This window comes from Chenopodium quinoa, unplaced genomic scaffold (genome assembly GCF_001683475.1).
Source record: "Chenopodium quinoa cultivar QQ74 unplaced genomic scaffold, ASM168347v1, whole genome shotgun sequence".
Classification (NCBI taxonomy): domain Eukaryota; kingdom Viridiplantae; phylum Streptophyta; class Magnoliopsida; order Caryophyllales; family Amaranthaceae; genus Chenopodium; species Chenopodium quinoa.
This window is the reverse complement of record NW_018743920.1, coordinates 3,235,155-3,260,248: the sequence shown is the minus strand read 5'-3', so window position 1 is coordinate 3,260,248 and position 25,094 is coordinate 3,235,155. Positions and strand designations below refer to the sequence as shown.

The window sequence follows — 25,094 nt, the reverse complement described above, 5'->3', positions numbered from 1 at the left end:
AGAGAAAAGGTAAATGGATACGATGAAGGGGATAAGAGGGAGAAGGTGAGGTATTGGGATTTAAAATTTTCATTCAGAAAGTATATTCTACTCTTGGGAGTACTATTTCTGGCCTAGTAAAATCATGTTCATCTTTTCACGTATCAAAGAAGACTGAAGCTCTAATTCTAAGTCATTCCTAGATCATGTCACAATTTTCTTACAATCTAATAGAACTCTCAAGGAAAAATCAAATAAGTGAAGAAAGTTGGAATCCATATTCCATAGTGGTAAGTAACAACCATTTATAGTCTTTAACTCTTAATAGTTAATAGCTTAGTGTACCATATTATATTTCCAAAGCTACAACAATTTGAAGGTAAAACTTCTCTAATGAAAAGTCACACCATTTGTAATTTTGTAGGACCAAAGTGATAATTTTATTAATAACAAAAAGGAAGAAGTATCCATAACACGCAACAAAGAGCACATTTCACACCAAATGTGTTATAAGTACTTTTTTTTTTTTGGTAAAACCACACAGATTTGTTTAATTACAAAGATATCGTATGTTGCTCCACAATGATAAGTTGTTGCTCCATAATGGTGATTGATAAGCTTGTTGCACTATCTTTTACTCGTAACTAATAGCAATCAAGTTGTCCATTTATTTCCATGAAACGTAATCGATAGTAGCTAAGTAATTTAATTGGTTAAAACTAAGAAGTGAGAACACTAGCTTTTTTTTGTTTTCTTTTCTTCTTCTTTTGTTGAGAGGGGGAAAAAACCGTAGACAACCCTTGAACCCTGGGCAAAGCATCGTTTTTGAAGATTGGCCCAACAAAAAAACAAAAATAAAAAATAAAAAATAAAAAACCCATAAATTCTGGGGAAAATCAAACTCCTGACTTCCCTCTCTCGCTCGTCCCCAAAACCCCATTCCCCGCGCTTTAATTCCCCTTTCGCCGGCGTCGGAAACCTTACTCTCTCCTCCCTTCGCCGGCGTCGGAAACCTAGACTCGCCGCCATTCCATTGATACACAATTTTCTCTCTCGTCCTCCTTCGCCGCAAAGTAGCGTAGTCAAAATCAATGGAGAGAATACTGAAGAGCAGAAATGAACTTCTCGATCAATGGAGAGCTATTGAACAAGAGCAGGAACAAGAGGATGATGATCATCATAATTGTCATGATTCTTCTCGCCTTAATCGTATTCAACAAGCTAAAGAAAATTGGTCCGTTTTTTTTTTAATCTTTAATGATTTGATTGTTATTTTGATGATTATAAATGCTAGTGATATTCTTATTGATTCGTGCTACTCGACACATTTAATTGATTAAATTTCGTTTTATACTTGTTTTGACATTTCGTATAGTATTTTAAGATGTACGGAAAAACTTTAGAAGTTGCTGCATTTCTTGGAATAAAAATGTATCATAATTGGATTTTCCAGTGTACCTCTTGAATGAACTTGAGAAGAATAATCAATTATTATGATTGTATTACCACAAATTTGCGAGGGGTTGAGACAATGTGACAATGTTTTTGTGATAGTAGGAGTATAGTATGGGGGATTCATTATTGAGCTTGCTTGTTTTGAGTTTAGGATTATGTATGTATAATTGCTAAACATGGTGCATACATATATTTTGGTGAGTAATGTAGGTTAAGGAAATCAATCAGTGTAAAAGATGTATTCATACTTGAAAGGGAATGTTGTATTTAGTGTGACATTGATGGTTTCAGTATGGTTAATTCAACGTTGCCGATTCTGAATAGCATAGAGGAAGATAGTTAGATAGATACTTCCTCCGTTTTACTATAATTACAATTCTTAGAGTTGGACATTGTTTATTGCAAGAGGGGAGATACTGCAAAAAAATAAATGTAAACAATGTATCTTATGGAAGACAGAAGAGGGGAGTGAAAAAGAGTTGGCCGAGTGGTATTTGTTAATTTGAAACATCCAATTCAGGCAAGTGTTGCAAGTTTAGTAAAATGGAGGAAGTATTATTGATAATTTGTTTAGTTGAATTTGGGTTGATTTCTTGAACTTATGAAGTATTTTGCTTGGGGTACTACTGTCAATAGTAACTCTCACTTTTGAATCATTGATAACGTAATGTCACTGTGTTGAAATTTTCAATAGCTGAAATGCTGCTGCGGTGTTGCTGGATTGGTTGTCAGCTTTGTACTCCGTATATATGTTTATCCGGCATATATTGAAGTTTAGAGGCTTCTTTTCTCGGACATAATATTGCAAGTATCTCAAATTGTCTATTTAACTCTCATGCATGTATAATTTAGAAGTTTTGGACAAAGCTATTATAATGAAGAAATTTTCTTAGAATGCTACTCCATGTATTTCCATATTCCTTTATTCAGTATATAAGGTTGTTCACTTAGTATGCTACTCCATTTTTCATATTCCCATCCTCCCCCCCGCCCTGATCTCTTTTAAATTTGGTTATTTGTCTGATTCAGGTTTTCATCTGCATACAATTTCTTGATTTGTCTTCCCAGTTCGCATCATCCTTGGTGTGGATATTGGGATATAATGGGTCCTTTTCTAGAGACATTTTTCAATTACTATAAGGTTGAGAGCGATGATTCCCTTCTTAAGATGTTATGGGGTAGGGTATCTCAAGAAATGAGGAGGTGTACAGAGTGCATCTCTCGGCACCACCAAGCCCAAGAGATGTACAAAGCTGAATATGAGTCAGGTTTTATTTCTCCCCTACTTAGTATATTGCAGCGCCTTGACGAAGAAAGAGTCTCTGAACACATAAAAGAAGCAAACTCAAGACTTGCACAAGGAGGGTATCATCTTGATCATGATAATGCTGAGATTGTTAGTTTAATGTTTGAGGTATGCTGCATTGGCTCTTCTGGATTGATCATTATGCATATAAGACTTTGAAACAGGAATTTGGGTTTTTTTTTAAGAGAAATGTAATTGAATGTACTGTAGTACTCCTATATGTTTTGTATCTGCATTCTATTTTTGGTTCCATTGGAAGAACAATGTCTCTAGTTCTTTTACCTTCTGTTGATCTGTTCCATCCATTTCATAGCTTTGAACATAGGCACACTTGTTTATTATGTCATTTTTTCTTTCTTCTATTGGCTGAGAAATGTGCTTCTGATAAAGTCCACTAAGAAAATATCCTCTCATGTCAAACCTATTAGGGCCTGCTTGCCACCCTTTGCATGGCTCTTCTATCTGTGTGCATTAGTACATCAAGGAACTTTTTTCCTTTCTTTTGTGGTAATGTTCTGTTTGATAATTTTGATTACTGTTTTTGGTTCTCCCTCTAGGCCTCTTCTTGACATAACAAGCTTTTGTGTAATTAATTTTGTTTTTCATGCAATTATGATGCTATAGCCAGCTATTTCTGTATTATATACAGCATGTGTATCTCTTATACACCATATGTCCATCTATATGGAGGCTGTTTCTTTGTGTTGTGATGATGTTGCATCTTTATTTTATTTGCAGGTCTTAACGTTCCCTATATTGTTGGGCGACGAGTTCATTGTCAACGAATTCCAAAAATTGATTGAGGCTGTTGATGATGCTCATGAATTAGCACTAGCCAAGCAACAGCACTTTCCGGTATTCTTACTTTTAGGTCTGATATATTTGTCTTGTGTGCCTATGCTGATGCTATTGATATCAATTCCCTGAATTTGGCTGTCATTAGGGTGTCTACGCTTTACTTTTTTTCAAAAGCAGAAAATCACGATCTATTGGCCATCGGTTAGCTGGTAATTTGGGAAAGTTGAGGTATTGTACCCTGTCACTTGAAAGTATTTTTACGTTTCGATATTAGTTATAGCGTTCTTGTGATATTGTTTTGTATAATATGCTAAATCTGGATTCCCAAGCTAACTGCTGACCTCTATCATTTTATGTATTTTTGGGTTGAAACTTGAATATGGTGCCAAGTTTCACTGGTGATGGTAGTACTACATGTCTACATATACCCATATAACATGAGATGTGAGGCATCCGCTGCAACCGATAGATCTAAAATCATTATGATGTGGTTTTATTAATTTTTATTTAGCAAAATGACTGCCACGAGAAGTTTATTTTGATGCATATTTTGAAGAGCCTTGAGGCCTGGGGCTAAATTGAAAAATATTGAGGTTTTGGGATGAGAACCAAATTCCAATCATAGTTCTGCTCATAGATCTGATGTTCATAGGTAAATGATTAAATACATCATGCATGCCTAAGTTCCCATCAAATTATACCCCAAACAAGGTTGCATAGTGAATCAATTCAATTCTTTATATTGGTACATTACATCAATATCTTCTCTTGCAAGGTCTGCTGCAGAGCTGGAACCTCTCCAGCCTTTCCTTAAGAGATGCATTGGCTTTCTTACTGGTGATGAGATGCAGCCAACTTCTGAAAATTCAAGGCCAAGAGTGCATATGGATCATATTACTATATGGTTGGGACTCAAAGCATTGTACGTATCTGTCTGGCCTTCAATTAATGTGGATGATAGAACTTTTAGATGTAATTAATGTGGCTCTGCTCCATTGGTATTTTGAAAGCATGGGACTTCACTTCTTGTGCTCACCCGGCTAATTATGTCCTCATATTGATTTGTTGAAGGCTTTCTTTTTTGGAACCTCCTGCACTAGAAGATGGGATATTGGAACCATATCCTGTTTTTCTCAATTTTGTACTGGATCACATCAGCGATGATTCCCCTGAATTTTCTCATGCAGTCAATTGCATGAGGTTGCTCTTTGAGATTTTGGGTATGTTTTAACTGATTTTTGTTGGTATTCTCTTCTTTTGGTTTCATTGGATACATCACTTTGTGACTCTTCCTAAATTCTTTTCAGGCTGTAAACTTTGGTTGAGAACGTCATTGCCTCCAAGTGTTATGCGTGACTCTTTACTTAGTCAATGTTTTCATACACGAAATGAGAAAACACATAAAGAAATATTTGATCTTTTCCAGCCACTTTTGCAGGCATGTGACTGGTTCTTTATCACCTTCACTTTCACCTTAGCTGTCTAAGTGTCTCCTATATTTCCCGCTAACAGTAATCAATGGGGCTTGTCTCTATGCAGTCTCTTGAATCTTTGCATGACGGAGAATTCGAAAAGCAACGTAGGCATTTCTTATACTTTCTCTTGCATCAAGTAACAAGGAGTAGTAACTTTAGCATGCTGATGAGGAAAAAGGCTTGCCAGGTCTTAACCCCTCCTGATCATCATGCTTGTGTAAATTTTGTATAGGTTGAATATATGGCTCTTGTAATCTCTGAGTAGATAAGTTTGTTTTCTATATCCTTTGCAGATTTCTTTTCTTATTGTCCATCGTGGTTACAAGATGAACCCGCCTAGCCCACCTTTTGAGTGTGCTCATATGTGGTAAGAATCATACTCTTTCATATTTTTTTTTTTTTTTTTTTTGAAACAACATAATTAATTTTCTTTGATGTGACAAGTTGTGTACAATTAAGATTCTCCATGCAGTTTTATTTATTATTGGTTCATGTATTTCTTTTGCTGTTTTGCATCAAATTTAAAATTGACTGTTGGGCTTTGGCTATCTTGATATGCTATTGTTGTTTCCATATTCTATGATAGCCATCTTTTACTACACTACATGCATTTGATTAATTTGGTTATTAAGGTGATCAGATATATTTCTTTTATTTTTATTTTTTTTAATTTTTTGTTCCCTCTTTCCTCTGAACTTCATCAATGGCCATTTTGGTGCTATTTCCTTGTAGGGGGCCTTCTCTTGTGTCATCTTTGAAAGATTTGACACTCCACTCTTCTCTGCGCCAGCCTGCCATCGATCTTGTACAAACGATTATTGTATCGGATGCTACTGCATTATTGTCCTCCTTGTTGCACTGCCAGACTTCAACAGATGATAGTAGCAATTTCTTTGAACTGAGTGAAGAAATTGATGATGCTACTTCATGCTTTGTGCTGGATGACAAGAAACGTGTTTGTTGCTGGAATGAATTTACCTTTCAAAGCAATATTGTTTGTCAGGAATACACTGAATGGATGTGTGCTCCTATGCTGTGGTTTGATGTTTTGCTTGACATTGAACCTTCAATCCTACCAGTATCAATTGCTAAGGCTGTCCTGTGGGCTTTATCTCGATTTTCCATGGTGGAGCCTGAAAATAACTCTGAGCTGTCACTTCCTGTTAAAACTTGGCTTTCATCAGGAGCTGCTGAAGTTGCAGCTTTTCTGGGTTGGAAATGCCCTTCTGGTTCTGATGATAGTGGAGATGGGAAGGTATCAAAAAATTCAGTAAGGGTGTCAACAATGTGTATCCCTTTGATAAGAACCTTTCGAAGGTTGGTGCTTTTAAAGCTTTCTTCTCTGCAATTTACGGAAGACTGTTTTTACAGTGATAGTGGAAACTTTCTTGACTGGCCTCTTTTTTGTGGAAAGGTTAATTGGATCTGTAGTATTGAAAATTGTATGCAATTGTGTTTCTTATAGGTTAGCTGCACAATTCATAATTCAACTGGAGCAAGGAGAGCTTCGGAGGCAGTGGACTTGGGAGCCACAGATGGGTGAAAGTCTGATCCTTTTGCTTTCAGACCCTAATGATGTACCTCTCAAAACTTCCATTGTTGAATTTATTGCTTTTTTATTGAAGGAGATTGTGGCGAATTACCTAATAAGAATTATTGCATCTTTTGAACGACCTAATACACTCACAGCGAGATTTTGGTAAATTGCCCAATCAATGTATAAAAAGGCTTAAGGCGCACCAAGGCGTTTCAAAGTTCCTTGCACCTAAGGCACGCCTTATTGAAGTGAGTCGTATATCATTGAAATCGCCTCACCTAGACCACAAAAGCGCATGATCCCTAACGCCTTGCGCCTCAGCGCCTAGGCACGCCTTTTCAAACACTGTGCCCAATAAGAATTTGTCACATCTTTTGAGCGACCTAATACACTCACTCACACCACAAACTCACACGCCTCTATTATTAACTCAAACTTTTGAGATTTGGTGTAAATATTTCCAAGCTCCTTGAATACCTTTCTTCATCAATAGTCTCAAATACAATCTTAACATTTTGGTTTTGTTGGATAAGTTTAGATTTGTTGTTGGTTTTTTTTTCATCCAAAATATGAGCATTATATGACTTCTATAATAGCACGCTAGTAAAGATGTTTTTGTTCAAAGATGTCTTGGAGACTGAATTAAAAGAAGCAAATGGCCTAACTAAATTGGGACAGAAGAAGTGTTATTCTTTTCTCTTATTGTTGTTTCTTTCCTTTCTCACTTACAGAGTATTTAGAATTTTTTAGACTTTAATGCCTAGTTGTTTTACTGTATTTTGTTTAAACCTTGCCCTAAGCACAATTCTCTCATTCCTCCTTTAAACTTAATGCCTCTAGTATTGCCTAAACCTCCATATTCTCTATATCTTTCTCACTGGCTTTCTTTGATTTTTGCTCTTATAATGTTTTTCATAGTACAACACATGAAAGTGCGTCTTAAAAATAAAAATGTATTAATTGGCTATCTATATAGTGTCTAATATATTAGGTGGTTTCTTGCAAAAAAAATAATTTTATTTTTCGTTTTTCTGATTTAACATAAACTTAGGTATATAGCTGTACATTTTTTTGGGTGCTATGAATTTTGAAGACCTTGCTGCTTGATGCAGAATGTCAGGCAAGTTGGTAGGCGTATTTTGGAGTATGTCTCGGACACACGTGGCCTTGCTTCTGGTTTACAGTTCCTCTGTTGTTCAGGATCTTCATTGACTGCAATTTTACAAGGCTTGAAGCATGCTTTGAAGCTGGTAAAACTTTGTCTATGGTTTAGTTGATTTTTTTATAATTAGAGTTCAGGTCATATTTCTCAGAGTTCATGTCATGTTATAGGTTTTTATTGAATGATCAGTTATAGATGCCAATAATGTAGTGCTGTGCCTGAGAAAACTGATGCTATCATATATTCATAACCACCATAGTAGAATAAACATTTTTCCAATGTTCTAGTTTATCGTAAATAAGGAAATTTTCAGCAGTTGAGATTTAAATATTTATGGCCATTCCTTACATTGGAAGTCTCCGTTCTCTATTATTTCAGGTACAGTTGGATTCTGTTCTTGTCAATTTCCAGAGTCTGCATCATTTCTTTTTTGTCCTTTGCAAAATTTTTAAAGAAGGGTTTTCACCTGCTGCTCACCCAGCGGGAAATTCTTCTGATGAGCTAAGTCTTAAGTTCGCATCTCAAGGTGGGTTCTTGCAGCAATTAAACCTCAATTCTTTGCAAGTGAATGATGGAAAACAGTTATCCAAGGTTGATAAGAAACTTTGGGAGAGCTTCAGCTCCGAGCTTGCTGAAGTTGCATGGCCGTCTGTGAAAAAGTGCTTGCACAAAGGAAAGGCTTTTATGGATTATAGAATCTCACAGGTATTTTATCAATCCCTGTTATTTTTTATTTTTTATTTTTTAATTCCACTATTTATAAAGTTATTGAGATGGTTTTCTCCATTTGTTGAATGGAATATGTAAGCTTGAAACTCTTTCCTTTTTTTTTTTCCTCTCTGTGATTATGCCTCTAGATGTCTCCTTTGGTACTATGCAATATGAATACATACTTGTGTAAAACTTCTTACTGTTGAACAATAGACAGCACTGGATATTTTTTTAAATATTGCAGGTTGCATATTGTCTCATTCATTTTGTTGTACAACTGCATTTTTGGAATGATTGAAACTTAGATTTCTAGGTGGATTGTGTTGGTGATGAGAGGCATTGTTTACATGCTTGTGTTTATAAAATTTATTTTTTTATATAAAAAATAATATTTTTTTTATTTAAACTATTTATAAAAATGGAGGAGAAATAGGGAAACGAAAAATAAGAGGAATGTTGGGGAAAAAAAATAAATGTAGTGATTTTCATCAATGTTGATTATTCTTGTCAACCAACCATGAGGTTCCATCAATAAAGCCCCGTTTTGGATACTTTCACAAAGGTTTCATTAGGAAATTGGGTTATGTGGTGATTGAAACCATCTCTTGCAGCTTTTGATGACTGCTACAACAGATTTCTGAAATAGCCATATTATTGAACCAAACTCATATAACTTTGGGGACACCTCTCATATCCACTTCAATTTTGGATATAGGACGAGGTACTTTTTATGGACCCTTCGAGACCTCGGAAGGCTCATTGGGTGGTTGGAACTATCCACTTTGCCTCTTAACTCTCAAGCCGATTATGTACATGCCTCCCTTCATGAACCCAAGTCCACCATGGGCTTTTATGTGATGGACTAGTGGCCCTATATGGTTCCAAACAACAATTTAGTGTATTGTACCCCGGTTTATCAGATTATTTTATTTTTAGTGAGCAAAGTTGGACTATGAAACTTGGAATCTAGTATCAAACTACTTGCATTTTCCTCCTAGAACCTCTTAGATGAGAGAAAGATTGGAATCAAGGGCAAGATGATAGTAAGGTTTATTTTGGTCTTTAAATTGACGGTATGTGATGTGAGGCAATGTATCTTGTTTTGTTTCCCTTTTTTTATTTTTATTTTTTTTATTATTTATTTATTATTTATTTAATTTTGAAAAATCTTTGTTGTGTCATCAATGTACATGCTTGTCTGGTATGGTTAGATGAATGTAATCAATATTTTTACTTGTTACAGATGTCTTGTGTCCGTTTGCTTGAAATCCTGCCCATTTTGTTCAGGGAACTTACACAATCATCTAAGGTGTTTCTTGGGAAAAATTCAAGGAAGATGAATGGATTATCCGACATGAGCTGGCTACATGATCTGGTAGATTGGGGAAAGTCTGAACTGGAAGCAGTTATTCGATACTGGAAACTGTCTATGACCTCTTTGCCTGCTTTGCTAAAGAGTTTATGCAATGAAAGATCAGAGGCGACTGTCAAAGTTATTGAAAAGTTGATTGCATCAGGTGCGTTAGGAATTGTTGTTTGCCCCCCCCCCCCTTTTTTTTAAATAATAAAACTTAACTATGTCTTACTTATAATTGCTCACTATTTTCCTTGTGCTGGCCTATGTCTAATGGTTTGCTGAGCAGATGTGGTTCCAATGGATTCATTGAAGGAGCAAGTATCACGTCTTTCTGTTTCATTGTCAAATAAAGTTTCATATATTGACAAATGCATTCCAAAGTCAAAATCACTTTCAGATGGATTGGCAGCTGGGAAGAAGAGTTCATCTTTTAATATTGAGTCTTCTGTGCAAATTTTGGACACTGTGGCCACTAGAAGCAGAAATAGTGACCCGGTGATTCTATTATCAGATGATGAGACTGAAATTTTGGAACCTCCTGTTGTAGTTCGTGATGCTATAAAACCAATTAAGGGAGATGTTTTGGCTCCCTCTGCCGATAAGTCAGTTATGCAATCCAATATTGAAAAGAGCTATTCTGAATCTGGGTCTGCAAGGATTTTGTCAGAGGTTGTTGAAGAAAGAGCTCCAAAAGATGTTGTGCTTGCACCAAAGTCTCGAAAACCTGCTGTGACAAAACATGCCCTGACATCAACATCCCTTTTCAAAATAAAAGACAAGCAGATTGGAGAAACAGACGTCTCTAAGAGTATCCTAAAAGAAGGCATCACACTTGACAAAGCCACGGCTAGATCCTTCCCTGCTGAAACTGCCAAAAACAATCATTTGGCTAATGCCCAGAAAAAGGCAGTTTCTGGTTCGAATGACACAATTTTAAAGGAAATTGTGCGTGATACTGAAGATCCATTAGAATCTGCATTGAAGTCTGCCGGACGTAATCATTCATCTTTGAAAATGCAGAGTTCCTCTTTTCCTAAACGTAAAGTCATTCAACTTGCAGATCCTATTGATAGCAGATCTGTATATTTGCGTAAGATGGAGGCAGCAGCCAGACGGTTGAAGCCTCCAAAAATGGATGAATGGTTTAGGGCAATACTGGAGATGGACTATTTTGCTGCTGTTGGATTAGATACTGATCATCAAGAGAAAAATGAGACACCGCTTGATTTAAAGGAGGTTCCAGTATGTTTTGAGTCACCTCAGCAGTATGTGGACATTTTCAGGCCCTTGATTTTGGAAGAGTTTAAAGCACAATTACGCAGTTCTTTCCAAGAGGTGTCTTTATTAGAAGAAATGTCTTGTGGCAGTTTATCTGTGGTTTCAGTAGAAAGAGTTGATGAATTCCATCTTGTTCGATGCGTCCATGACGAGCTTGGTTCTTCTGCATCTAGCAGTTGTGCTGAGAATGACTTAGTTTTACTCACTAAACAACCCATAAAAAATTCTCCTCATAACGTATACTTAGTAGGAAAGGTATGAACTAATAGTCTATTCCTCCCAATCCCTCCTAGTTGATTCCTGCTTAAATACTCTTTGGTCTCTTTTTTATGTTTCTTTCCTACTATGTCTAATAGAGTGTACCTTGTGCTTATGCATGGGTATTACAATATCGGGAGTTAAACCCATATAATTTAAATATTTACAACTTTTGTATCCTTTTTTTAAAGGGTGCATGTATTAGACTGTTAGAGGTATAACAGGTTTTAAAATCTAATTTTCCTTGAAAATTAGGTATAGTTTATTTTAATTTATTTTATTTTAGTTATTTATTTATTTATTTAAAGGATGCAAGTATTAGACGCTTGGGGTATATTAGAGGTTTTTAAATGAAAAAAAATGTACGGAGTAGTATATTATGGGACTGAAAAAGTAGGGATAGTGCATTCCTTGAACTTAGGGACCAAAGAGCATACACATTCCTTTAAATTATGAATAGCAAAAAGGTTCCATGAATTCTCGCGGAAAACTTTTTTTCTTTTATGCTCATTAATTGCACTGTTTGTCAGTTTCAATTTATCTCAATTGTTGCTTCTCTACTCTATGTAATTCTGCTTTGGTGTGTCTTAGGTGGAGAGACGTGAGAAAGACAATAAAAGAAGGCTAAATATGCTTCTTATAAGATTTTATGTTTTAAGTGGATGTTCACGCTTAAATCGAGCTAGAAAGCAGCTTCTTGAGAGGAGCAAATGGTACCTGAGTCGTATTATGAGTATTACGCCTCAACTTCGAGAATTTCAAGCACTTTCTTCAATTGAGGTTATCCCTGCCCTTCCAATTATCTTGAAACCTGCTGATCATTCTCATGCCTCTACTCAGAATAGAAAGGTAGATTTGAGCAAGCTGTCGCGACCAATGCAGCAAGTGCTCAAGTCAACCTTCAATGGGAGTCAGATTCAAGCAATCAATGCAGTTTTAGAAATCCCTGATTCTAAAAATGATTTCGATTTGTCTCTTGTTCAGGGTCCTCCAGGTTTGTTGCTTTTCTATGTAACATTAGTTGGCAAGATATCAAATTACTTCCTGTTATGTGATGGTCTTTATATACAGGTACTGGGAAGACACGCACTATTGTGGCTCTTATCAGTGCGCTGCTTGCAGTATCATTACAGTCAAAAACTATTGACAAACAATATGGTAACAATTTGAAACACAACTCTACTCCATTTACCAATTTCCGGAAAAGTATTAGCGAGTCTGCTGCTATTGCAAGGGCATGGCAAGATGCTGCCTTGGCTAGACAACTGAATGATAATGCTGGGAATGATGTGAAAATGCCAAGGTCCTCTGGGAGAAAGAGGGTGCTTGTTTGTGCTCAGTCTAATGCTGCAGTTGATGAATTAGTTTCAAGGTTAGCTGGTGAAGGTCTGTATGGTGCTGATGGAAACATGTACAAACCATACCTTGTACGTGTTGGCAATGCGAAAACAATACATCCAAATTCATTACCATTTTTCATTGATACACTAGTAGAACATCGTCTTGCTGAAGAAAAGATGGCTGTGGGAGATGGAAAGGATGAGTTGATTGTAGAATCTTCGACAACTCTACGTGAGAGTCTAGAAAAGACGGTAGACCGCATCAAATTCTATGAATCTAAACGGGCTAATTTGAAAGATGAAAGTACCGACAAAGATGGTGCTTCAGATGAACATCTTGAAGCTGATATTGGAAAGAAAATGTTGAATTCAGAGCTGGAAGCTAGGTTGCGAAGCCTTTATAATCAGAAAAAGGAGATTTACATTAGGCTTGCAGCAATACAAGCCCGGGAAAAGAAGACTAGTGAAGAAATTAGAGTGTTAAGGAATAAATTAAGGAGGTCAATATTAAGGGAAGCTGAAATAGTGGTAACAACATTGAGTGGGTGCGGTGGAGATCTATATTCGGCATGCTTTGAGTCTATGTCTAATAGTAAAATTGCTAACCTGTCTGAACATAACTTGTTTGATGCTGTTGTCATTGATGAAGCAGCACAGGTTTGTATTAGGGTAGTTGTTGTGTTGAACTTTTGCCCCCACCCTGAATCATTTCTGATGTGTTCGGGATATTCTTCTGTTACTGTAGGCTTTGGAACCAGCCACTCTGATACCTCTTCAGCTTTTAAAATCAAGTGGCACAAAATGCATCATGGTGAGTAATAAAGACTCTATTGGCCTATTTGTTCTGAATAAGATTCAATCTTATATTGATGTTTACATATAAACATTTTTTGAAGGTTGGTGACCCAAAGCAACTTCCTGCGACAGTCCTTTCTAATGTTGCCAGCAGATATTTGTACGAATGCAGCATGTTTGAGCGTTTACAGAGGGCTGGTTATCCAGTCATTATGCTCACTGAACAAGTAACTTGAACCCAACTGCTTACTGATTGTTATTTTTTTCATTTGTTGATAGAAATAAATAGCCTTTTGGTAAATTGTTTTCGATTGTTTCTCTCCAAAATGATTCTTACTTATGTCAAAATGTTCAGTTTCTAATGTAGTTGCTGAGCAATATTGGTGTTTCTTATATGCAGTACCGAATGCATCCTGAGATAAGTCGTTTTCCTTCCTTGCATTTTTATGATGGCAAGTTGCTGGACGGTGTTCTGTCATCAAGTAAAGCTGCACCTTTTCACAAGACTCCGGGTCTTGGACCTTATGTTTTCTATAATGTCAGTGATGGTCAGGAGTCCTATGGAAGAAATGCTGGGTCTTCATCCCTATATAATGAGGGTGAGGCAGATGCTGCCATTGAAATAGTGAAGTTTTTTCAGAAAAGGTATCGGTAGTGCTTCTTAGTTATTATTTTGTGATGCCTGTCCACATTATTTAAAATTGCTGATGTATTCTTATTTGCTTTGTTCAGGTATTCTTCAGAGTTCATTGGTGAAAGAATTGGTATTATTACTCCATACAAGAGCCAACTTTCCCTTTTACGCTCAAGATTTTCCAGTGTATTTGGATCGTCTGTTTCTTCAGAAATGGAATTTAATACTATTGATGGTTTTCAAGGTCGGGAGGTTGACATACTCATTCTTTCAACAGTTAGATCTTCGGATACATATTCTACGGCTTCCAAAATGAACTCTAGCAGTATTGGGTTTGTTGCTGATATTAGGCGAATGAATGTTGCTCTCACAAGAGCAAGGCTTTCTCTGTGGATTTTGGGCAATGAGAGGACATTGAAGAAAAACCGTGATTGGGCTGCTCTTATGAAGGATGCTAGGGAGCGGAATTTGATTATATCTGTGAAAAGACCTTACAAGTCCATATGTGAGAACATATTGGGTACAACCACCAACACCATATGTTCAGATGATTATTGTGGCAAGCTTAGTGAAGAAGTTAAGAAAAGCCAGCATGGCTTGCAAATTGGAAGTAATCATGATAACTTCAGAAGGAAGAGTAAGAACAAGGACATGAAGCATAAGCGTGATAAATCTTCTGCAAGTGAGGGCCTTGAAACTGCCAGAACTAAAGAGGATACTACTGAGAAATGTAAGAAGCAGGCTGAGCAGCAGGATATTCATCAGAGTGTGAAAAAAAAACATTAGCAGTGTCAACCTACCTGACCAAGAAAAAAGTATCCATGATAAAATCACAAATCCACCGGGGTCAAGTGAGCATGCTCATACGAGGGGGAAAACAGGTAAATATACAAGGGGTGTACACCAGCTTGAGCATGAAAATAGTGGTCTTAAGAAAATCTCTGATACACTGGGGTCAAAAGGAGTTGAAAACCCTGTACGACATTCTAAAAATCAGGACCCCGCACGACATTCTAAAAAACAGGACCCTGTAGGGAATTCTAAAAACCAGGAATTTGTTGTACGGCATTCTAAACACCAGGAAGATAAAGGAGGTCTAAGATCGCATGTTAACAGCAAGGTACAAAGTAAAGGCGTGGATGAGGATGGGAGACCTGCTGAGATTGAGAGGCCAAAGGACATGATTTCTAATAGAAAGCAACAGCGAGAGGCTGTGGATGCTCTTCTTTCCTCAGCCCTTTTACCTTCTAAGAAACCTGAAACCTCAGCCAGAACCGTGGCCCACAAAAGGCCTCGTTCTCCATCATCAACAGGTGGTGTTTCTAAATCGACCAAGCAACAAAGAGGTACAAATGTCTTCCAATAATGTTGTAGATCCTACTACCTGTGTTTCACATTGACCTTTACATTTACTATTTGCACAAATATTAATACAAAGGAGAGAGATTGTGTAAAACAGTAGTGAGTGTAAGAAATAGGTGATATAATAAAAGAGTGTTAAAAGATGGGTGGGTGTAAGAAAAATGTTGATAAAGTAAGATTGAATGAACAGGTGTAAATTAAGGAGGGGGGGGGGGGTGAGAGGGGTAGGATACTAGGATAGAAAAAGGGATATGACAACCTTTGAGTAGGGTAACATGTTATGAACATTTTGAAATGGACCAAAATAGGCATCATTTTGAAATGTAGTATAATGAAACCATCTGACTGTTTTGTTATCTTCTTTTCTCATGTAAAATAAATCTTCAAGATTACGAATAGATATAATGATTAACCTTGTCTTTTTTTGTAAGAAATCTTATTTTAATGCTGGTGGGAGTTTTTTTCTTTCATGATCTATGAGTTTAAGGAAATTTTGTTGTAATGTTATTGGAAGTACCTTCTAATCTTATGTCATTCTTAAGAAATGAGCTATTTTGTCTTATATGCTTTATATCCCTGATTTGCCCATTTTCATGTTGGTATTATTTGTTGCATGACTTGCAACCGAGTGGATTGTTGTCAAAGTGCACACAAAATTTTATCCACTCTAACAAAGGGTAAGTAAGAGACGATCCCATGAAGAAAGCGAATCTAAGAATAGAAAACTAGTAAATGATGTTCCACACAATATGTAGCACACTTTTTTTTTCTTTCTTTTTTTTTTTTGGGGGGCGGGGGGGGGGGGGGGGGGGGTGGGGGAGTTAAAGAACTAAATTAACGACATGTTACACTAGCATAACAATATATGAACAATTAATAATAGAAAATATACTCATTGGATCATTAGACTGTAGTCAGGTAATTGTACATTATCATCGACACTTCAATCAACCTTTGAATAGATAGTTTGTTGGAAACTTGGAATAAGTTCCCATACCTTTCCTTAAGTTTAGTCAGACATGGGTATGACCTCACTGACAATAGAACAACCCCAATACTACGAGCATGAGATTTAGCACTACCAATTGCATTACAAACTAGAAAGACTTCATCAATCTTAGACAACCACAAGGTCCACAACATTATAGGAACATGATTTAGCCTAGATCATGAAGTACAACTCACCCTTGAATATTGATTGGTACTTGGGTAAGGAACCTTAATCAATTATGGACTTAGACTCCTTAATAGGTACTCCCTCCGTGTTCAAATAAATGAAACATTTCCCTTGTGCAAGTATGCCATGCAAAACTTTGATTAAAAATATCTTTAATTATCAATAAGTTGTAACAATTTAATATCAATAAACTATTCATTGAGACGATTCCAACAAGTACCCACATGGCTATATTTATTCTTATGTATAAATCACAAGCATTAGTCAAATTGAATTAGATGAATAGTGCAAAAGGTCAAAACGTTTCATTTATTTAAACACGGAGTGAGCATGAAATTCGACTCAAATAATTGTTGGCTGCCAGAAGTCATCATTCATAAGTTAAAACAAGTATTTCATGAATACTCAAAATAAGTTAATAGAAATAACGAATAATACGGAATCATTGTCTCAAACACTGATTACATGGCTTCTATCTAATTACCACTGAGCATAAAAGAACTACTCACTCATGTTACAAAGTAGAGAAGCAAATCTTTTAGGGAAACACATTGTCAATTCCAAACTAGAAAAAGCGAGTCCCTCTTGGTTGTTCCTTCTGGACGAGAACATGAGTAAGCGATTTACAAGTAAGGAGAATGGACAATGATAGCTTCTTTAAACGCTGAATGTTCACGGAGATTTATAGGGTTAAGATAGAATGATTCCCCAAGTACAATTCCAAAAAAAATATCGAAGATGTAATAGTTAGATAGAATTTGGGAGAATCTATGTTTTGACATACCTTTTCTTATATGATAGGATTTCCTCCTTAGTAAATAAATCTTCCAAACATCTGTAGATCTTCATTAATCTTCCAAAGATGGCCGCTGCTATTCTTTACTATATATGGCTCAAATGCTACAGAGAGTCAGAGACTACCCTAAAATATTAGGAACAAGGCTGGAAAATAGTGTCATTAATGACACTCATCAATGAACTTCCTTTGCTTTCTTCATATACGTAAATAACACTACAAAGGATGAGCAAGGGAGTCTGATCCGGTTGATAGATGGCTTATCTTGTAGCTTAAGGTGCAAGATCAGGTGAAAGTCTCCTGATAATCTGTATATGCATGCCTTTCATAATTCCTCTATGAAAGATTATTATTAAATAGAAAAATAAGGGCATTTTAAATACAGTGGGGTGTTTCTGTTTCTCATAACTTACTTCAGTTTTTAAGATGTGAGTTCCTCTATTTGATTGTTATCTGGCTCTTTAAGAGGGCAAATGATGCCACTCTGTCAGTTAAGGATGGATTTTCAAGTTTGTGTTTTTGACTGTTTCATTGGTAGGCCTGCAAGCTGAACAGAGACAGAAGAAAGACAGGAATGTGGAATCCCTTAGCTCCAGTAAAAAGAGATGATGTCGTATTATATGGTAAATTTCTTAATCCATCTGAGGAAGACTACGTTTGTGATTGATACCTGTGCTTGCACATTTATGCTGCCCTTTGAGGGGAATTTTTGCTAAATTTTCTGATGTGATTTATGTCAGACTTATGTTTCCTAGTACATGTTTTTCAAATTTTAATAACTTGAGCTTGTGTTGATTTTCCAGGAATGGGATTCAGTTACTGTGTAATGGCTATCTATCACTTGAATAAATGATGTGATTAGCTAACAGTAACAGAACACTATGCTGCAAAGTGAGTAGGGTTCAAGTTTTCCAGGTCTGAGTATCATGTAATTCGATAGACTTCCTCCATGCAGAACTGATTATTGGTTGGTACACCGTCGATGCAGAATGTATGGCCTTCATAAAAGGTATACTGGTCAGCTTATATTTTGAGTTACCACATTGTATATTTATACTTAAGAAGTACATTAGTGATGCTTTTGCAGCCTTGAAGCCCTTGATCTTCTAGAGCTTTTATACCAGTGTAATTTTGAGGGTTTTTTTTTTTTTTTTTTTTCCATAGAATCTTTTGATTCTGTCAAAAAAAATAATAATCTTTTGATTCTATATCTGTTTTTTCCCCTTAGTCCCTTATGTTAACTTAATCCATTTTATGCACTCTTTGTATTTTCTTTTCTTCAGTGAAGTAGATGTTCATGTTTGCAAACTTTGATCCTTCATGCTATTTAGAATTTCTTATATTTTTCATATGTCTCTGTTGCTGATGAATGTATGTTTATGCAATTGTGCTTCCATAGCTTATCATAGTTCTTATCTAGGATACTCTGTACTTTATATGTTCTCTTTGTTGTTTCCATGAGTAGGTTTTCCTGCACAACTTTGCTTATATATTGTCTATTTCTTGAAGTTTAGCTGTTTGAGTTGAAGATGTGCACATATGGCACCCTCTCCACATGTCTCAAGGACCCGAGGAGCCAATCCCCTCACAAGATGAATTATTATGCTGTAAAATCATCTTGTTCTGGTGTATTATTGGCAAATCAAAGCATGATAAAGTTCAAGTATGTTTCTTTTCTTTCTTTTTTTTCTTTGTTTAATCTTCCTTTCCTCCACCTTTTTTGGTATCATTGCTTGGAGCTAACTAATCATTTGATAAGCTGGCTCTTGGCTAACACCTTTCTTTTGTTTTTTGGTAACAGCCTCGGATCCTCTGGAGCAGTGAAGTACATACATACGTTAAGTCTGCCCTTGTTTTGCTCGTGTATATTATGCCAGAGGTTGATGCAAATGGCTACGATGCTTACTTTATTCTTGCTGTTAAAGATCCCACTTCGCTATCGACATAGCTGTGATTATACCAAAGATACTGGTATTTAATAGGTGAACAGATATAGCTCAGCTCATGCATTTTACTACAGAGCCAGTTTTTCATGTGAATACTGTATAGTTGGATATATTGTCTAGAACACGATGAAGATCCTGTCTCACATAGGTATATAGTTAATTCTTTTTGTGAATCTCACTGATTGTTGTGTACTGGTGTTATCAAGCTACTTGAATACTCATAGCATCATAATGCCAATACATCTTCTCTGGCAGCAGTGGCTATGAGTTTTACCTCGTAGGACCATATTGTTGTACAGGGTTGTTATGACTTTTGATATGAAGTTCCTTAGGTCTAGAAACAATTGCGTTGCAAGAAAACCCCGGTGGATGATTTTGTGCTTCTATATTAGTAGTTCGAATCATGGTGATATTTCTAAAAAATTTCAATGAAAATCATTTTTTATACTGCTAAAGCTATTTCAGAAGCTGATATTGAGTTCGGTGCTATGGACTTGTAATATTAGACCACTTCTGGTAATATTATTCATTAATCTTGTCAAGTGTATAAAAAACAAGAGGGGAAATAATTATGCTGCATTATTTGCTGAATTTAGTATCCGCATATGTTAACATGATTCAGGAATTAAGAAATGAACTTTTCCATGGGGTAATTTATCAGTTGTTTTTCCGTTTTTGATGATACTCCATTTTTGGTGTTACCTCCAGTGTTCTTCCTGCTCCTCAGCTTTCAACTACATGTATCCTATTGACCTCTTAGATGTCCTACCTCTAAATTGGCCTTGGCCTTCAAGTTGGATTTTTGAACTTTTTCATTATTAGTAAATGATTGTGATGTTACTTCCAATGATAATACTAGTTGTAACATGTCAGAGAAACTGAAACTGCATTCATGCTCAGCTGTACATGTAATCTAAACTTATTTCTAGATCTGTTATCTTGTCACCATCTTCAGTACCCTGTTCTATCGATATATCTGACTGGCTCGCCAGTTGTGAATATACCCTTGTTATATTTTATTTCCGAATAAGGTGTACGATTTTCGGATCGAAAATCTGTAACTTTGGATGTAGTGACTACAGATTTTGTGCAGCTGCACAATTGAGCTACCAATTGCTAATAGATGACATATTGATTTGGATCACATAAATTATTAATCATACTGATTATTTTATCTTAATGCAGGTTGATTTCTTTCTGAATTGTGATTGGTACATAAATGATTGCAATGTAGTTGGCGGAGCAAGTGAAAGGTTGCTTTCTGACGCTCAACAGAAGTTATGATTGAAGAAATGAATTATAAGGTTCATTTTCTCTCTCCTCAACATTATTCTTTTCAGTCATATCCTTTTTTGGTCAAGTTACTAATCATAGTATTTCCATGTTAAGTAGGTTTATATGGCTGGCAATTACATGATTAATTAGTGCTTTGCATTAGTCGGACCATTAAATAATTGTTTGAGTTTTTATGAAATGTACCTTTTGGGAAAATCCAAAAGCAAAGAAATTTTATTTATACAATACAAAAGCAAAATAGTACAGTACTAGTTTGATAATGTCATAATATTTGTTATAGTTGTCCGTCTTGGTTGGTCTCAACTTGAAATTGTCGCAAAAAGTTGTAAATTTGTATGAGATGGGGTAGCTACGAGGAATCTGTCACCAACTCACCTACGTACACACTTGTGGTTTATTTAGATTAGGTTATGGACCATCTACTAGTGTACCAGAAAGGATAAACGGAGGTTTTTATGTGCAAGTAGTGTCTAATTCTAGAACGGTGATGTTTTCTATTTTATTTGATCTTCGTCGTAACTTATATCGGTATGGTCGTGTGTATAACAGGTGATGTATGTATGACAATTTAAGTTATCCCAAATCATGTAAAAGTTCTAATAAAAATAAATAAATCATGTACTCAAAGTTACTTGTATTTAAGTATTTATTCAGCTTGTTCATTTTCTATCGAGAGTTGGGCATTATTCATTTTTATTTTATTTTTTTACTTATATAAGTTTACTAGTTTAGTTAAGTTTAATCAAGGGTTAATAAGGTCAAATAAACTATCTAGGAAAATTAAGTTAGGGTGAAATCTGATAAGAATTACTCATAAAGGTTATTTTAATTTGATTTACAACTACAATAAACTCTAATAAAATTTAATAATCTTCATATAAGATTATATAAGTTCAAATAAATTCATATAAGATCTGATAAGTTTAGACAAGTAAAATGAAATAAATACTCCGTAGAATGCAATTTTAATATGCATGATCATTGAAGCCATTTGTAATGACTCCCATTTCATACTCGTACTATCAAAACTACTCTAATACAATTTCATTCTATAATACTCCATCTGAATTATTGGACGCTTAAAATAACAATGCAATCGAAAATTCTAAAGCGAGTATTTATTAGTTAATATTACTCCGTAGATTTCACCAAAAAAAATATTACTCCTTAGATATTAACATAACAACTTTTAGTATGTGTGCATAATCTCTAATGACACTTGTGCCATTAATTAGGTAATACTTGTATGGTTTAAGTTATAATACGAGTAGCAAAATGCCACTTAGTTTTTTTTTTTTTTTTTCCTTCCTACTTTTTTCTTTTTTTTTTTGATTTTTTAATCTTATACTCGAAAGACTAATCTTATACTCGAAAGACACAAAAAAAAAAAAAAAAATAAATAAATAAATAAAAAGTACGTATCAGTGGGCTACGTCGTCTCCTAGTTATAGTTTACTGGTAGCTGTTTTCCACACAAACAAAACTATGGAAAATAATAATACCATCACCATAAACCCATTGTTTGCATAATTCAATTGATTTGTTAAATAAAATAAAATAAAATTCTTGGATTTACTAAACACGTAGCTCGATATTGTTTCATTAAATCAAAGTCAAGATTTGGAACAGTAGGAAGATATGCAATTCATGAACAACCCATTCTCTTTGCCTCTTTGGTACATTGCATTTGTACTCACTGCACATTATATTGTAATAGCAATAATGATTACTGATTAGCATCTTCACCTTTTAGAATAAATGTTCTATGTTTTACCCTTTAGCCATTTTTTGTTTCTCCCAACAATGCTTGCACTTATTGCTTTATTTAATCATTATGCTCCCGTCCGTCCTAATTAATTAGCTACAATAGTAATTTGTACAAGATTTTATACATCTGAAAACGTAAATGAGTGGGTAATTGTGGTACTCGATCTATTTAAGAGAGAAAGTAGTGATGATTAATTCCTTAAAAAGAAAATGAGGCAAAGTATATTGGAAAGCCTAAGATAAGAAAATGAGGCAAGTAAATTGGTTCAAATCTAATCTAATATTATATAAATAAAGTAGGCCTTTTTCAAGAGCATTTGGAGCGCGATATAAGTATCTAATTATTTCGACCAATGATAAAAAGAGATTTATATTTTATTCTTGAATTAAAAAATTATATAAAAGAGAAATTTATTAAATCATTACTACGAGTATAACAAATCCAAAAAAAAAATTATAAAAAGATAAAGCTCAAAAAAGATATTTATTAATTAATTAAAATCATATCAGAAATAATATTAGATTTAAATGATAAACGACTACAATAAAGTTTGATACCTATCATTATAAGATAAATTTTGATAGTGTTTATGATAATAAAGTAAAATTTATTCCTTAATTATAATGAAATTAAAATTTGTGATACATACCATTATAAATTGACGCATCATATGACACCAACAAAACTTCATGTCAAAATACAAAATCAAATGATAGCTTAATTTTGTGTTAGTAATTTTGTGTCAGTTTTAGGTCATCAATTGCTAGGTAATTCTTAGCTTAATTTTTAAAATTCATGTTTAAATTTATATTTGTAACCATTGCTTACATTGTGTTTATTTGGGATAGTTAACGATTGTATATTTATGTTTTGTTTATGCAAATCTAATTTAATTAGAGAATTAAATTCGAGCAAAAATTATTGAAATATCAAAATACGAGTTTCTCGCTCGCCTGTTTGACATACTTACCTTTCGCAAACAAGATAGTTTAATAAGTTTGGATATGGCCTGGTCCTATTGAACGATGAGGTATTATATCTTTATAAATTGTTTACATTTATTAAATTTACCTTTTTAGTTTTTATTAATTAATTTTATGATTAAAACAAAATTTTTGTGATTGAGGTAGCTTAATCAAGTCATTCAATTAACTTAATTTTTTAATTTTTAATTAGAGGGTGATTACTATACTTTCATGCCTCGATTAAAGCCAACTCTGTTCAACACTGTCGTCCAAAATTTATTGAACGAAAAGTTTACTCCTTAAAAAAACTTTCAATGCATAGATTTGATTTTGTACAATTACAATTTTTAGATCAATTTGGCAACAAATTTTCACTTCTGGGTAAATATATTGATTTATTTTATAAAATTGTAAACATTAATTTTATATCAATTTTATTTTTGCTAACATTTCTATGTTCAATTTATCCACTTTTATTAGATGGAGTAGATATGGTTGTGAATGAAATTGGTGATTCAATCGAAATAGAAGATAAATAATGGAATACACGTTTTTATTATTTTTTAATAATGATTCTTATCTATATTTATGTGTATCTAATATTTTTTGTTATTTTTTTAATGTTCTTATCAAAAATTTTATTATGGGGAATAAATTACATAAATTAATAAAAAAATTATCCTTAACAAACAATGCCAAATTAATCAAAATGTTATGAGTATGATCTAATTACAAAAATTATTTTTTTGTGTGATTTTAATATTTTCAGGAGCATTTGGCGCGCCACATAAGCTAAGGTATTATTTCGACCAATTAAAAGTTAGATTTGTATTTTATTTTAGAATTAAAAAATACACTCGCCACATAAGCAAAAGTGACGAATGAAAATAAAGTAGGCATTTTTCAGGAGCATTTAGCGCGCCACATAAGCAAAGGTATTATTTCGACCAATTAAAAGTTAGATTTGTATTTTATTTTAGAATTAAAAAAATTTCACTCGCCACATAAGCAAAAGTAACAAATGAAATTTAAAAATTTTGCCACGTGGGTAAAAACGACGAAAATGATTTATTACGATTTAAATTATTTTAAAACTAAAAATTATCTTTTTTCAAAGATGATCTTTTGATATTAGGATTTAAATTAAAAAAAAAACTATAAATTATACAATTATTATATACAAACACTTTAAAATTAAATATTTGAAAAAGGAAAATATATGTTCATTTTGTTTTTAAGAAAATGTTCAATCATTTTTAAAAAAAAAAAACCATTTTAAAAGAAATATAAATTATAAATAATTAACTAATATTCTTCAATTTTTTTTTTAAAAAAAATCAATATTCTTCAAAAAAAATAAATAACAATAACGTTCAGTCTTTATCAATATTCTTACAAAAAAAAAAAAAAAAAAACCAATAATGTTCTATTTTTATCTTATTTTAGCAACTAGATAAAAAATTTTATAAGAGCTTTATTTGCTACTCCACAAATATATAAGATAGGATGATATTAAAGATTTGTATACATCCTCTCAAAAATATAATTTTGATTTTTTTTTTATTCAATTGTAAATAGACAATAATATGTGTGTGTGTGTAATAGTTTCTGGTAGAAAATCTATATTATTATTGTAAAATCATTGTAGTAGTGTGTATACAACTATACATATAACTCTATTATTAAGGACATATGATAA

General features: G+C 34.2%; 1 protein-coding gene across 2 annotated transcripts; it reads left to right on the top strand.

The window, feature by feature from the left end:
- Positions 1-441: 441 nt before the first annotated feature.
- Positions 442-20,947, top strand: LOC110687947. Of its 2 annotated transcripts, none has more exons than XM_021864599.1 (26): positions 442-1,213; positions 2,464-2,848; positions 3,479-3,595; positions 3,684-3,766; positions 4,314-4,460; positions 4,610-4,758; positions 4,846-4,976; positions 5,078-5,200; positions 5,307-5,380; positions 5,746-6,330; positions 6,479-6,590; positions 7,663-7,800; positions 8,091-8,417; positions 9,667-9,940; positions 10,067-11,313; positions 11,908-12,310; positions 12,388-13,313; positions 13,402-13,467; positions 13,553-13,678; positions 13,852-14,096; positions 14,184-15,431; positions 17,959-18,043; positions 18,224-18,429; positions 18,935-19,083; positions 19,222-19,402; positions 20,552-20,947. In XM_021864599.1, the coding sequence occupies exons 1-21, from the start codon at positions 1,071-1,073 to the stop codon at positions 14,869-14,871; spliced, it is 6,489 nt and encodes a 2,162-aa protein (XP_021720291.1). In that variant the 5' UTR covers positions 442-1,070; the 3' UTR covers positions 14,872-15,431; positions 17,959-18,043; positions 18,224-18,429; positions 18,935-19,083; positions 19,222-19,402; positions 20,552-20,947. The 2 variants fall into 2 exon arrangements, with proteins under 2 accessions (XP_021720291.1, XP_021720290.1); XM_021864598.1 differs by having other exon boundaries at positions 18,930-19,083.
- The last annotated feature ends 4,147 nt before the right edge of the window (positions 20,948-25,094 follow it).

Bases quoted from the DNA above. Each gene is read 5' to 3' on its own strand.
- LOC110687947 (XM_021864599.1), top strand. From the start codon at position 1,071: ATGGAGAGAATACTGAAGAGCAGAAATGAACTTCTCGATCAATGGAGA. The intron at 3,596-3,683 runs GTATTCTTACTT...GGCTGTCATTAG, and splicing joins CCAAGCAACAGCACTTTCCG to GGTGTCTACGCTTTACTTTT. The intron at 13,314-13,401 runs GTTTGTATTAGG...CTGTTACTGTAG, and splicing joins TCATTGATGAAGCAGCACAG to GCTTTGGAACCAGCCACTCT.